Raw genomic sequence first — 16,116 nt, 5'->3', positions numbered from 1 at the left:
TACAGGTGGATTCAAGATGGAAAATGTTTGTTGTCATGTTTCTGTTTATTTATTCAGACAGGACAGTGAACAGAATACATAAACCTAACCTGAATCTGCGCTGATGTCTTGTACCAAATTATTGCTTTTATCATGGAAAAAGTGAATGGTGAGTTGATAAATACAGACCACATATAAAAGCATTAACATAACACATACTTTGGATCTGAAAACAGTTGTGGTTTTAATATTGTCATTCTATATTTATATCATTCCACCATGCACTGAGCTGTCCCACATAATACAAACACCTAATTCATTTCATAAACATGTTTTGTATAATGGAAGTCTTTAAAGTGCACAAAGATAACACATGTTTATTGTAAAACACTTTTATTGTTCTTTCAGTAACTCTGCAATTGCACGTAGGATTTTGCAGGTGTAGTGTAATAGTCCCAGCTATGGTTTAGTTATTAAGCGTTTACTGTATATTTACTGTAGGACTTATTGTTCTTACAACTTTTAGTTTAAAATTTAGATTATTTCCCCCCTACAGATGGCGCTCTTTATATGAAACCAGCAACACATGAGGAGTCTTCAGTCCGTCAAGTTGCTGGTTATTTCAGTGAAGGTGGAAGTAGTAGTAGTAGTAGTCTGTGGTACAATAATGGCATGTTATCAGATCTTTTATGATTTTTGCCTGATAACATTTGCTATTTTTGGCTTTTAATGCTTTAAATACATGTCACATATCTTAATCCACTATATTACAAAATTATCTTACAACAGTCATCCAATAGTAGACCATCCTATAGTGGACATTAGACAGAATACAAATTATAAACACTACCACCTTGTTGTACTACATTTATTACATTGTCACACTGTATTGTTATATATAATCTAAAATGACATACACATACATTATTTTGACTCGGCGGCTTTTATTCTCTAAAAATCTGATAACCGGATGTTTTACGCACGCGCTGGCGCACTTGTCAGCGGCACCGCGGAACGTGCTGTGTTCAAAGAGCTTCATGTTCAGAGGGGCTGGAGAGAGACGGTGAAATCAGACGGATACAGCACGCGCTCTCTTCTTTTTATCCATCTATTCGACCATCACCCCACCTTTAGTCGCAGTGGATCGTGTTTTCAATGACAGAGCCGCATATATCCTGGCCATTGGATGAAGTTGGAGTTTTCTTCACAATGTGACCGTTCCCAGTGAGCGAGTGCTTTTCCCCTGTTGGATTTGGAGTAACCTTAATCGATATAAGAAAGCCCATCAGAATGGGCAAACTTCAGTCGAAACATGGTAAGATTTCATGCCTTCTACAATCTTCTGTCAAATGCACTTGATTTATCGAATAATAACATCTCGTTGCATCTTCCTCGTGCGTAATGGTTGGGTCTGAAGCGTGTAAGCGCAGAGAAAACCCCGAAGGTGAGGAAATTACACACACAACACATATCTTCATATGATACAATTCTGTCAATCAACTTGAGCTAAACTGTGCTATATTTATATTGTATTTAGGTGATAGTTTTGTGGTGAACGCCTTCCTGAGGAGAGGGATGGAGGAGTGTGAGCGCTACAGCGCATCGGATCACAAGTTGAAGACCATGCAGGTATGATGCTGTCGGTACTATCAATACGCGAATAATAGGGGTCAATGAATTGGTAATAGGCTATACTATATCTTTTTTTTTTTTTAAATGTGTGTAACAAATGATGTGGCTATGCGTAATACCTTACACAGTCTTTGAACTTGAGTAGTAGTAGTAGTAGCAGCAGCAGCAGCAGCATTATTAAGATGTGTGTTAGGGCATTTGTATTCAGTAATGAGATGGCATGCACTTCAAAGTCATTAGGATGGAGCTCATGCTGAAAGCTGAGAGTACATTGACTTGAAGGTGTCCCAAGTTGTGTGAAACCTTTTTTGAGGTCTAAATAAATATAAGTATCTAAATATGTTTATATAGCTGTAGTATCCCATATTGGTTTTGTCTATTTAAGGGAATACACATTTGTTGTATTTTACATTGCACTGCGTTTATCGCACTCTTTGTACTTGTGGTTGCCAAGTTGGTGTTTCAGGACTGCCGTATTGCTCCCCTTTATAAAGCTGCTCTTAACTGTAGGAAGCGTGCTCTGGCATAACATTACATCACTGCAATTAGAGTAATTTGAAGAATACAACAGTTCATCTGAGGGGTTCACACAGAGGTGCTGACAATTTGTAAGGTGGGTGGTTGTAATAGTGGAAGAGTTATGGATAATATCAGGGCTGTAAACCGCCCACTCACAGTTTAAAAGATCTTCAAATGAATTGGACTCCCCATTCCCACACATTCCCCTGAAGCAAAACCACTGAAATGACTGGCACTTATTAGAGCAACGATCCCACCCTCTAGCTGTCAAAGCTGTTTCTTTAATTTATGATGCAGTCGATGATTTTAGCAGAGCGAAAGCTGGAAAAGTATTTGATTAACCACTTTTTATTTTGTTGCATGACGTTGCGTTTAAGCTGCAAGTAATAGGTTTGTGCGGATTAGAAAGCTCTTTTGATGAGAATCTATAATTTTTTACTATTCCTTTTGGAAAAAAAAATACATACGTAAATGTATCTTTGTGTATCTCAAAGCATTTTAAGGTTGATTTTGCGTACATTGTCTTGTAAACTGTCCGCTATCCAAATTTTTGACATTTGGAGGTATTTATATAGCTTCAAATTAATATCTGTCAAAAACATGAGAAATGAATATGCACATTTGTTCTTACTGTGTTGTATGTTTTTGGACAAGATGGTGATTATAGTAAATGCCATTCTGATAGCAATAAAAGTGTCATCATTATTTTCATAGATTTAGAGTTTTTGGCCTGTAATATCCGTTTCAGTCATTACTGGCCCTAATCTGTTTCACATATGACCCAAGCCACATACTGTGCACTATTTGATGAGCTGTGAAGATGTCCAAAGAAATTACTTATGATTTTACATAGGAGGCAAATGACCAAACCCAGTGTTTAGCTTGGACCCTCCCCCCTCCTCATTGTCAAACGGGGGAGTGAGATTCCTGAGCTGTCTGGCTGCGACTTCAAAGCGCAGAGCAGGAGTTATAAAAGAGCTCTGATATCAGCGGAGCCTCCAAACTACTCTCTCCCTTCAGCTCCCCCCACACTCCCTCCCTCCTCCTCCTCCCTGCCCTGTCCTGTCTGTCAGGGGGAAGGACCAGAGGATGGAGCACAACCAGGTAGCCCTTTCAAAATCATCAGTCTGTTCCAATCTATCCACTCATCATACATCAAATATATTAATAAATGGACAGTAGTGCTTTTTTTGGCTCAGTATCTGCATTAGTTAGCCATCACATAGTTGTAATATGAACTGTAGAGTGGCTTGAATTAACAGCATCAGTAGCTCATTATGGCTTCCAACACAGTGTTTTGTCTGTTTTGTTTGGTCCTGGTTTTAGATTTATATATATGTAGGTTAGAATGAATTAGAAAAAATGCATACTAGAATGATCAAGCTGTTATAACATTTTGTCAGTGGCATAAAATGTTCATAATATAATCGGCTTTTCATCGGGGCACCAGGCATTCCTCATTTTAACTTATATATTATTATTATTCAGTGTTTTATGTTACTCTTTATCACCGAAGAAGGTTCCTAGTTTGTGAGTTGTGTTCACTGATAATGGCGATAAGTCTTCTGATTCTGACTCTGATTACATTACATGTTCTTTCAAAATTCTTGAATGGGACCAGAAATGCATGGGTAGGAAATTGAGTAACTGATTTTACATTTACTCACGTCTACTTGAGTATATTTTTAAAGATATTTTTCTTCTCAGAGTATCTCCCCTCAGGCAGTTGAAGAGGCTATTTGGATGAATGGCAAAACGTATTGTAATGATCTGATATTTTGTGTTTAGTTCAGAGTTGACAACTTTTTTGTTGTTCTTGTAACTGTTTGTGTGGTTTGTTAATGTAACTGTTTTTGTACGTGACACTTGTTTGCTATGTTGACAAGTTGATGGAAGGTTCTATTCTTCAGTTACTGGTCTGTTTTCGAGACTGGCTCTAGCGTGTTGAGACTGCTGTTGTTTTGCATGAGATATGGCCTACAGTAGCTCTTGTGTTCAGAAAATAAACGTCCAGAAAAAATTTGGCATGTTTCCTTACACCATAAGGCTGCAGTATCTTTAAAACCTTTTTACAATTGACAGAATAGAATCTTCTTTTGCAATACACCTGTTATTCTGACACACCTATAGCAGGTACCAACCAGAAACTTAAACCTGAGCTTCCCCTCTATTCAACTCTCTTTACAGAACTAAACCCAGATGCTTTGTTGTTAGATGCTACAATTACAATAGTAAAGCGTGTTGGGACGTGATTATAGCTGGAAGACATAGCCCCAAATCACACCTGGACTCGCGCTATCCCTTTGTTGCTTTATTATTATAAGGAATTAACAGATAAAGGATGCACGGTTCATGGCTTGGCAAATGGGTTGTGACAAGTCATTACAGATGCTAAAAGTAATCATTTCGCATCTTTCCGCAGGTGCAAAGATTCACAGGTGGGCAAAACGGTTAAGCCAGAAATGTTTGTACGAAAATATAATGCTTAGCCTATCCAAATCAGTTATCCTAAGAAGCGAGTCCAGACCTATTAAATTGCATATTTGGATTAAATCTTAAAACACACTGATGATAATTCAGGTTTTCAGTTATGTCTTTTGTCATCTTGTCAGGCTTGTGTAATCTTAATAAACAACGCTTTTTGAAACAATATCATATTCAATTTAAAAAGGTTTAATTAGCGACTTAGATGTGGCAAGAGGGGCAATGCATTTTGGACTTGTACAGTATTACAAGCACTCCAATAAAATAGTTTTCGGAACACTAAGTTTGACTAATTTGGACTATGTGAATAAAAATTTCCCCTCACATAAAATTTCTCATTTGGCATACACAGTAAAATTGATGTTTAGTTTGGACGTCTCAGATTTGGAGCTTTGGGCAGCCTATATCTTAAAAAGCACAGAGTGTAATTTCGCTATATTTGTCTTGGATGTAAGGCAGGGGTATCTGTGTAATCTTAAGGCACCAAAGATATTTTCAGAGTTGTCATTAGATTTACATTCGAGCTGTATCATTGTGGTATAAGGAAAGACGGAGTATGTACATGGTTGGAAAGGTGGGCTTGCACATGTTAGCTTTTTGAGGAGACTTAAAGGTATTTGGAGAGTTTGTTTTTTCCAACCCTCTCTCTCTCTCTTTTTTTTTTTGAAATTGGCTTCACAAGAAGGCGAGCTGTGAGCCTTCATCTCTGAATGAAAAGCATGTGGCTGGCATCCAGAACAGCGGGGTCTTTCAGCGCAGCCCCAGCCGACATCTGTTCCTGGTTTGTACTGCAAAATCCTAAAGCTGAGGGGGAGAGAGGAGGAGAGGAAGAGGAAGACTGGGGGGGGCAGGGTGAGGGAGGGGGCGAAACTGGAGAGAGGGGAAGAGGTGTAGGGCAAGAGGGAGGGTTAGAGGGAAGGAGAGAGATGAGGGCAAAGGAATAGAAAGGTAAGAGACAGAAAGAGCGGGGGGGGGGGGAATACAGGGTGATAGAGGAAGAAAGAGACCTGAAAGGGGTGAGGGAGAGAGGAAAAAGGGGGTGTAAGAGAAAGAGAAGGAATGAAAGAGGAAGAGCAAGGCTTTAGTGGTAGGAAAAGGCTGAAGGGGTAAGAGAGAGTGGGGTGGAGGGGAGAGTGATAGAGAGGGGGGTGGTTTAGGGCTGTTGTGTGGCAGGAGGAACAGTTGGTTTTTAGGTTCACCTTGGAGCGCTGATCTCACTTGGTCATTTTGCTCCCTGTCGCCCTCAGATTGTTTTTCAAAGTTTGGTGCCATTTGTGCAGAATAAACAGTCACTGTAGTGTCAGAGTAAACATCTTCACCTGGCCCTCTGCTCCACTTGTCACAACAGTCACAATGTTTGTAGGCTTCTTTCATCTGCTGCTGGAAATTCACACTTAGAACTGTTGTCTTGCTTCTCTAAGTAATTCAACTGATAATGCGTCATGTGATTTGGTAAGATTTTGTAAGAAGATACTAATATTAAGCTCTATTGAGAAGAAGCCTTTTTCAGTTCTCTCATGACCAAGACATGTGATGGAGAAGAGTTCACAAACTGAACAGAATAGACAGTCTTTACTGTGAATCTGGCCTCTTCAGAAGCCATTTGAATATGACTAATGCAAATCCCTCCTATACAGAACGCTATATACAGTATGTCTTTATTGATGAAAGACATCTTCATGTCTTATCTGTGGAATGAGGCTCTGTCACTTCTGACTTTATCAGGGCTGCGGCTGCTTTGAAGCTGCTTCTGTCAGAGCTTTTCCTCGTGATTTTGAGATATGTTTTGGACAGCACTCAAAGCTCTTGTGGGTGCAGTCAGGTGTGGGAGGGTGTCCATAGTGGGGTTTGGGTGACACTGCGTGACCCAGGCTGTGGTGATGACAGGGGGGACCTGACTTCCTGTCTGAGGCTGGTGCTGCAGAGGTCTCTGAGGGTTAATGGGGTCTGTGTGTTAGTGCTCACACTCAGAGGAAAGAACATACCTGGATCCCAGTGCTTAGCGCCGACATTTTTGGCAAAAGTTGCTGGATCCAAGTCTGTGTTTGATCTTCTGTTTCTCAGGGCCAAGTAAAACACCAGCAGACTCAAAGGTTATTACATTTTAGTGTGTAAGGTATGTTTCCACATAAACCCCTGTTCTCCTTTAAAAAGACATGGCTCTTTCTGAACAGACTTCTATTTTGCAAACCTACAGAAAAATGGAGAATATTTCTCATATATTATCTGTGTCGTATAAATCACATGTGTACATTACCTCATTCACTGATCATCATCCACCTGTAAGAGTCTCACAACACAGAGACTAAGGTGAGAACTGTGGTCATGAACTCTCCACCACTTTTCAGGCTGTTGTGAGATGAGACTAAAGTAAAGATATACAAGTGTCCGACAATATATTGGAAACCCTACTTTACAGTCTCTTGGTAATAAGTAAGTTTCATCATTAATTTACCTGTTTTGTTCTTCCCTCTATAAAAGCTGCTGAAGCTGTTTCTTCTGCCTGAAACACCCTATTTGGTGCACATTCCTGAACTTGACACCCTGCTAATTTTAAGGCTGAAGAATGAAGCACCACAAACCAGGCTTCCTCCGCACTAAAAGTAGAGCACACAAAGCTTCTGGCATCGTAGCTCATTTGCTGTGATGCTATGCTGTTTGAAGCCAAGTTGTAGAACATTCTAATCATGAGGTCTCCAGCTATTCTATTAGGATGATTATATTATTGATGTGCTTATTAGGGTTTTTAAAAACTTGATACTCAGATACTATTCTAAAACTATTCTCAATTCAAAAACTAGTATCAAAACTCGGTACTCATTTGAACAAGTATTGACACATGGAAAACAAAAACATAAAATGTGACAAAATAGAAAAAATCGTGCTGTATTCGTAGGTTTCAAGTTCCTGTTATAGGCAACATTTTGATGATATCAAGATATGATATTTTGCTTTAAAATGTTAATTGCTATGGCAACTGTCCTTTTTTTTATCATTCTGAAACCCATCAATCCCTGACCTGGTATAAGATCACATGCTAACATCTGAGCAAGTATCATTATTTTTAGTCTATTATAAAAAACATCAGAGCAACTACCATCAGAGCAACTACCATTATTTTAAGTCTATTATAAAAAATAATGTCTACAACAAATATATTGTTGCATCAAAATTTCTACCAGACCTTTTCCTTAGTATCAAAATCCTGTTTGAAGTATTATGACAACACTAGTGCTCATATCTACCTTCCTGTTTTCCGATATCAAATCCGCACAAGATTTCTCAAACACACCCAAAAGGCAGTAGCCCCCTGAGGAGTTTGGCATTTCTCCGCCTGCTCTGGACTCGAGCTTCCCCTCTCCGGGACCCCAGCCCTGCACATGTGTAGGTATCGCTATTACTCAGCTCATAAAACGCCACAGTCCCATCTGAAAGTGGTTAGCCATCCAAACGCACTCAAAGCAAGCTTCAAAGACTGGACTATAGCGGCGCAGACAGCACGAACCCAAGGCCTCCTCATGCACATCCCATTCCTCCACAATGAAGGAAATGTCTGGAAACCTTCTTTGTTCTGCAACTTGTATGCGTTAAGATGTTTTTGTTATGGATGGACAGTAAAAAAGACACATGTATTCCAATATAAGTAAAAATTGATATGTTGGTGTCATAGAAGTTACAATTTTGATTTAAGTAGAATGAATTACAAGTCTGCTTTCAGTGGGTAGTGCATTAACCCAGATTAGCGGTTCATTCCTAGTGTTGGTCAGTGCATATTGTTGTGACATTGACTTATTGCCTAATTGCCTGAACAGGTATTCCTGATTGTGGGGTCTGAAATCTGTACAGGCCTTTTGGAAACTTGCCTCTTATGGGGTCAAAATGCAATTCATTATGAGGTACCGTAAATTTCCAATGATAAGTCGCTACTTTTTCTCCATGCTTTGAACCCTGCGGCTTATACAACAGTGCGTCAAGTTTATAGATTTTTACTGGGTAATGGCCACCAGGGGGCACTCTCTACCAGTAGATGCAAAAGTGAGACAGACGTGTGGAAAAATTATGCGCTGAAGAATACACTAGTTTTGATTTGGAACTGTCATTTGGTGCATCATGCACGCACGTGAAGGAGTTCAAGTATCTCGGGGGTCTTGTTCACGAGTGAGGGAAGGATGGAGCATGAGATTGACAGGCGGATCGGTGCAGCGTCTGCGGTGATGCGGTCGCTGTATCGGTTCATTGTGGTGAAGAAGGAGCTGAGCCAGAAGGCGAAGCTCTCGATTTACCGGTCAATCTACGTTCCTACCCTCACTTATGGTCATGAAATGGGTTTCCTCCGCAGAGTGGCTGGGCGCACCCTTAGGGAAAGGGTGAGGAGCTCAGTCAAACTGGGGGAGCTCGGAGTACAGTCGCTGCTCCTACACGTGGAGAGGAGGTGAGGTGGCTCGGGCATCTGCTCAGGATGCCTCCTGGACGCCTCCCTAGGGAGGTGTTCTGGGCATGTCCCACCGGGAGGAGGCCCCGGGGAAGACCCAGGACACGCTGGAGGGACTATGTCTCTTGGCTGGCCTGGGAACGCCTTGGGGTCCGGGTCTGGGGTGAGGGAAGTCTCGGAGTCCCTGCTTAGACTGCGGCCCCGGATAAGTGGAAGAAAATGGATGGATGGATGGATGCACGCACTCTCAACATGGAAAACACACAAATAAATATATATGAAGCTTTTAAGTTAAAGGCCATCAAAGAAGGAAATAGAGCCACTGCACGTAAGCTTGGCATCAATGAATCGATGGTACGACGTTGGAGGCTACAGCAGGAATAACTTAGTCAATGTAAAAAGACGACAAAAGCTTTCAGAGGAAATAAAAGCAGATGGCCCAAACTGGAAATTGAATCGGTTGTCACGCTGAAAACAACTGCCTATGAGCGAACGCATTTCACTTGTGCACTGAGCTGTACAGCATCTGGACAAAAGCTTCTACCAGTGGTGATTTTTAAGTGGGTGACTATGCCAAAAGAAAAACTTCCAGAAGGAATCGTGGTAAAAGTCAGCGCAAAAGGGTGGATGGTAGAAAGCCTAATGAAGGAATGGCTTACGGACTGCTACGGCAAGCGATCATAGAAAAAAAAGCATTGCTCGTTATGGACAGCATGAGGGTCCATATAACAGATTCTGTGAAAGCATCCATCAAGAGAATAAACTCAATTCCACCTATGATTCCTGGGGGCACAACGATGACGAAGTTTTTCTGGGGCTGTTCAATTCAGATACTGATGAAGACCACTTCAGTGGCTTTAGTGCGCAAGAGGAAGATAGCGACCAATGACTTTTCAAGTAGGTTAAAGTGTGTTTTTTTTTCTAACCAGGCGTGTTACTGTCGTGTTGGTGCTATCTTGGTGCAGTTATTTTCTAAACATGCTGGTATGTTCATCCCGTTTTACTGTCATGTTGGTACTATGCGGATGCCGTGTTAGTGCTGTTTTATTTTCTGAGCAAGCATGCATGTTCAACCCATGTTGATGTTGGTGCCGTACTGCCAATTTTCAGGCACAGGTTGGTTGTTTTTTTTAAAGCGTGTATTAAATTAATTAATAAAAAAAAAAAAAAAAAAACTTCCGTGTCAAGTTTTTCTGTGTAAATATCTCATGTTACAACATGAACACCTGCAGATTATATATGTACAAAATAGATTTTCTTTTCAAATTTAGCTGGTGAGGCTTATATTCAGGTGCGCTCTATAGCCCAAAATTTACAGTAAATCATTCTAATCTCTAAAAAGTTAAGATATGGGTTCATTCAGGTTACAGTTAAGGTTAGACAAGTAATAGTTATGGGAAAGGTTAAGTGAATGTAAGCATTTGCAATAGAATGTTTGCACTTGTGAATGTATAAGAATAGCTTGCATTACCCACAAATGCATACACATCTTTTGTAGTCTTCATGTGGGAGGAAGAAGCCAATGTTCCTCTGAAGGTATAGTCCTCTTTTCTCCTCCTCCTCACACAGTTTCTCCCTGAGCCACTTCAAACGTGGCTGCACTGTCCCACTGTGCGCCATGTAATGTGTTTACCTAAAGGATCACTTCAAATAAACACCAGTGCAGTCCTTCAGATGCCTGCCCCCTTTTGCTCACACACCATCTGCTATACAAAGAAAACACAGTTATTGTTATATAAAATTACAATAGAGAATGCACTAATAATGAATTACTCTGTTGACTTGTTTTGTACTGTGGCTTGTTAAATAAGTTAATAAATACCCACAAATTTTTAAAAAATATCACTACATTTAACGCTTTGACAAATTAACACTTGTGTGAAATGATTTTTACTCTTAAAGTACATTAAGAGTATTTAAGAGTACTTAAATACTTTTGCTTAGATACATTTTTTCATGTAATACTAAAGTACATGTTAAACCCCTATTAGAAAGAAAACCTGTTTTTTTTAAACGGCAAACATGCAGCATTTGAGCATTTTTACTGTAAACTATATACCTGATATCCAGACTCTGCATATATGTTCAAAACAGCATTCACAATATGATCATTTTGTTTTTATATTGACCAGCTAATGTAATTACCTATTTTCAATGCACTTTCTAATGTTTCTTGAGCTGAAGTTTTTTACATGTCTCATTATAGATAACTAAGCATATTCTATCTATGTTATTATTATATTGTTGTTTCCTCATCACAAACACACCCAGAGTTGTGTTTTGTTTCATTCACACATGTTTAACACACAAACCCTGTATATTTAGGCTGGGTTCTTCTCTCAAACAGGAAACACTCTGTTCCACCTAGTAATGTCATGTGGTAATGCAGAAAGTACTCCACTGTTTTTAAACTCCATACACCTTCGCTTGAATCCATCCACCCATCCATCCATTTTCTTCCGCTTATCCGGGGCCGGGTCGTGGGGGCAGCAGTCTAAGCAGGGACTTCCAGACTTCCCTCACCCCGGACACGTCCTCCAGCTCCTCCGGTGGGACCCCAAGGCATTCCCAGGTCAGCCGAGAGACATAGTCCCTCCAGCGTGTCCTGGGTCTTCCCCGGGGCCTCCTCCCGGTGGGACATGCCCAGAACACCTCCTTAGGGAGGCGTCCAGGAGGCATTCTGAGCAGATGCCCGAGCCACCTCAACTGGTTCCTCTCAACATGTAGGAGCAGCGGCTCTACTCCGAGCTCCTCCCGTGTGACCGAGCTCCTCACCCTATCCCTAAGGGTGCGCCCAGCCACCCTGCGGAGGAAGCCCATTTCAGCCGCTTGTATCGCTTGAATCATTTGGGTAATTTCAACCAAGGAATTGCCCTTCTCTACTGAACAACAAGGTGGAATTAGAGCATTTTGAGCTTTGGAGATGTAGACAGTCTAATAATAAAGGGTTACTCAAACATGTGTGAATGAAACAAAACACAACTCTTGGTATTTTTTTGATGACTTAACAACATTATAGCGTGGCTTAAAGCATCAATTTTGTGTAATATAGGACCTTTAAGTCTAATATTTTCTGTTAACTGACTCAAAAATGTTTTATTCTATTAAAAGAGAAATTACAGTTGCACTTTTTCATTGCCGCAAACCTTCATAGTTTTTATTTCATGCAGGCAGATCTTGAGAGTCGTTTAACAGGCTCTTAGTACCCGCTGCTACTCCTCATGTTGATATGGGCATGACTGATGGTATCGCTGAGAAACCAGTGTATCAGATTGTGTGAACTTTTAGCCCCAATGTCATGTGCTCTGTTTGAACGGTTCTTTTACATCACTGCCTTTCACTCTTTTGAAGTTTAAATCCACTTTTGACATCTATCGTCAAATGTTAAGTGTCTCTTTGTGCTGTGAGTGGCCTTCTCAAAACTTGCTCACTTGCCCAAACTCAATCAGTAGGAAGATGTCTAGTCTTACACCTTCAATAAGAATAGCATGTAGTGCTAATGTGCAATGCTAAGGTAACATAGATGTAGACTTTTTATAGAGCTGAAAGATCCATTACTATCTATGAATGGAAGAAATTCACAAAAGTTAAAATGTAATAAACTTACAGCTGGCTGCTTTAAAGGGCCTGCACTGCAAGCCATTCAAATGTTCTCTTAGATGTGAATGCTTCCGGTCATTGGTAGTGCAGTGTGAATTAAATGCTGATGTATAAATCAAATCCATAATAGAATTTGCATGATTGGTCAGGAAAAGATGTATCTCCAAAATTGTTTATATTGCTGTTCATGCAGTGTTTTTGGCTTTGGAGTGAGAATGCAGTGGTTCTGTGCAGTGCAGGAGGTGGAGCTCTTTGCACTGCCCTCTGCTCTGAAGCCTTTTGATCTCACTTTGTGCCACGGATGAATTACGCTCCAGAATTCACTCTGCAAAACAAGTGTTAGAGTCACATACATGTACAGTTCAGGGCACAAACGTATGGTACAGGGCACACCTGTACAGTACAGGGGACAGGCATACGTTATGGGTAACACACATGTACAGTACAGGGCACATGTGTACTGGGCACACTTGTACAGTACTGGGCACACGTGTACACTACATGGCTTACGGTTGAAGTTCATAAGAAGGAAACACAGATGTCACACCCTTGCCCCCTGTGGTCCAGAAAATATTTGCTTCTCACAAAATCTGGTCCAACATGAAAATTGTTGTTCATAGCTTCTGAAAATTGAAGATGCCCCTGTAAGCAGCTCTATGGTTGACTAGAGTGGAGTGTTGGTGGTCCTTCCTTATTTAACTCTTAAAAAAAGCAGTTTGAAAGCTGCAGTGCCCAAAAACTATAAACTATAGGAAGTAGATAGATTTAAATACCTACTTCCGTCTTTAGTGGTTTGAAAACCAGGTACAGTATTTGTAATAGCCTACCATGAAATCTAGACATTACTTGTGACCCTTTCCCTTCTTTCTTTCTTCTTTTTCTTTTGATCAGTCCAGCGATAGTACAACTGATCTTTTTAACATCCCAGTGCTTCCTTGCACTGTCTGACAGTTGTGCAGTCTGGGCTCCTTCCTGTGCCCAATGGAGGTATATTTTTAGGAATCCTTATGAAAACACAGTTGACCCTGGGATGACCGCTGTCCAGTTCCAGGCCAGTGAGGAACTTCACAGCTTGGAAAAGAGCCTGTTCTTACAGTGTCAAGAATTTTCGTGGTCTTTGAAATGGGCAGTAGGAGCCAGCTGGAGGAGACAGGGGAGCTCTGCAGTTACACAACAGGCTTGTGGCAAACCAAGTTGACCTAAACCCATTTACTATATTTTCGTATTTAGTCAGGGATGGAATTTATAATAATCTGATCATTTTAATGGCTTCTCCTTTGCAGAGTCACAGAATCTGCATGTTTAGACTTGTATGTCAGATGACTTTCTTGTTTAATTTTGTTCAATTTGTTTTTTTATTTAATATGACAATAAAACAACAACAATAACGACAACAACAATGAAATGATGTATCAGAAGACTCAAAATTGGTGCATTACAATAATCAGTGTGTAAAGTAACATGTTTTATAAGCTATTCTGAAAACAGGGTTTTTAGGGGGGTCAGTAATGGGCAAAATGGGAAAAGGTACAATTTGTTTTAGCACCTAGATAAGACTTTTATTGTGATGCATGTGCATAGTTAGTCACCTCCTAAAGGCATTATAAAGAAACTAAAACTATAAACTATATAGTGTGTCCTCTGAGAGTTCACACTTCACTGTGATTGGTTAAATCCACTTGAGCAGGTCTGAGGCTGACCAGTAGGAGGAATGAGTTGGGAAAATGATTTATGTTTGAGCTGTAATAAACAACAGAGAAGCACTGAATCACAATATGATGATAACGGCGTATCGTTTTAGTAATTGGATCAAACTTCGATTTTTAATGTCATCTTGCTCAGCTTTAGACTGGAAAGCATAATCTCAAATATTCTACTGTTTGATTTATGAAATACTAATCATAAATCAGTTTATTTCCCCTGATAGAATAATGTTTCAAAACAAGTTGTCAGAGTTGTAGTTTTGCAAAAATAAATAATACAAATTAGCTGCAATATTAAGAACCAAACACCAGCACCGATTAGCCCTGGCATCTTAAGCAACACCTTCTAACAGAACTTAGAATATTAGCTAAAATACTGTTACATCAGACTTTGTTTCTGTTGCTCTAAACCCCTCTCAGCTCGCAGCTCATTTCAGATGGATGGTTCTTGAATGCATGGGCTCCAGTCAAACCCTTGAGCCTCTCTTTGTAACTGTCCCGCAGGGAGCTCTAACCAGTGAACTGTACAGCTGTGGCTGTGACCCTAAACCTGTCCTCTTCCTGTTCAGAGTTTGGGAATCCTGCACCTCGCTCAAATCCAAAGCAATGATTTAAGAGTAGAATGTCAATTGCCAAATATTTTTTCTTATAGTCAAGATAAAAACTACTTAAAGATGCACTATGTATCTTTTCTGGTGCAGGGTCCACCTCCTGCTCATCTCTGTTGTGATGATATTGGTTTGTGCGAAAATGTATGACATGAATAATCATCTCAAGTAGTGATGATGATTTTAATTCTGACCATGATTATTTTTAAAGCAGTCGTATATTTTACCACAAATCCCCATTGTGTATTATATTGACAGTTAGGGCTATAGTCCTCTGTGGTTTAGCCGATTAATTGGTCAATCAATCATTTTATTTAGATTAAAAGAAGTTACATGGGACAACAACAGTATTTATGTAAAAAGGCAGATTACACTCATTATTCAAGTTTAATATGTTTTCATATTGCTTGTTAGTACTTTTTTCTGCATAAATAGTCATTTTTGCATTAACTCCTGTGCAGTTGTAGTCTTGTGAGTGCAGTTTGGGTCAGGTACAAAGAGATATTAGATATTATTAGTTCAATCTGCAAAACATGTCTCTAGTTGACCGAGACTTTCATTTATCGACTACGGCCATACTGAGGTCATCATACATTTGTAAATACATACACGGTTGGACCAGTGATACTCATCTGTTACACGCAGCTGTCCTCTCTTCTCTTTGGTTTGTTTACACTTGTCAGTCACCCGCGGCAGCACTGTAACTTCACCAGGCTCCGACCACAAAGCCTCGCCCCTATGAACTGCCAGCCCTGACTTTTCAATCCCTCACAGCTTAACAAAGGGAGCAGTGAAAACAAAGGTGACGGGTGGTTATCTACAGGTAAGGGCAATTATCTAACGTGACTAACTGACAACCAGGGCTCACGGCAGGAAACCTGACACTAAATACAGTATAGAGAAAGACGAGAGTGTCAAGAAGGCTTCCTGTTGGTACAAAGGACTATGTGGACTTCATTCTAAACAAAACCACCGGCAATTCCAGGTAATTCCCAGTACTGATATAGAAGAGAGTAGAGGGAAGAACTGAAGTATACAGCTGTGCAATCAAATTTTAATAGAGAAATGAGATTCAGCCATTGATTCTGTTTAATTGAGAGGTCTACAGCATATAACTATGAATATATATATATAAACTTCTTTTTTTTTGTTTGGAGCA

General features: G+C 40.1%; 1 protein-coding gene across 3 annotated transcripts in view; it reads left to right on the top strand.

Moving 5' to 3' along the window:
- Positions 1–1,022: 1,022 nt before the first annotated feature.
- nkd2b (NKD inhibitor of WNT signaling pathway 2b) overlaps positions 1,023–16,116 on the top strand; it is a 30,223-nt gene continuing 15,129 nt past the window's right edge. For 2 of the 3 annotated variants that reach the window (XM_055228046.1, XM_033981090.2), the window contains exons 1-3: positions 1,029–1,294; positions 1,397–1,423; positions 1,517–1,608. In XM_055228046.1, the coding sequence (XP_055084021.1) occupies positions 1,270–1,294; positions 1,397–1,423; positions 1,517–1,608 (144 nt within the window). In that variant the 5' untranslated portion in view covers positions 1,029–1,269. Of the gene's footprint in view, positions 1,295–1,396; positions 1,424–1,516; positions 1,609–16,116 lie in introns of all 3 variants that reach the window. The other variant, XM_055228045.1, reaches the window with a different exon arrangement.

Source organism: Periophthalmus magnuspinnatus, chromosome 16, assembly GCF_009829125.3.
Source record: "Periophthalmus magnuspinnatus isolate fPerMag1 chromosome 16, fPerMag1.2.pri, whole genome shotgun sequence".
Classification (NCBI taxonomy): Eukaryota; Metazoa; Chordata; class Actinopteri; order Gobiiformes; family Gobiidae; genus Periophthalmus; species Periophthalmus magnuspinnatus.
Note: the sequence above shows the minus strand (reverse complement) of the source record. Positions and strands in the feature narration are given on the sequence as shown.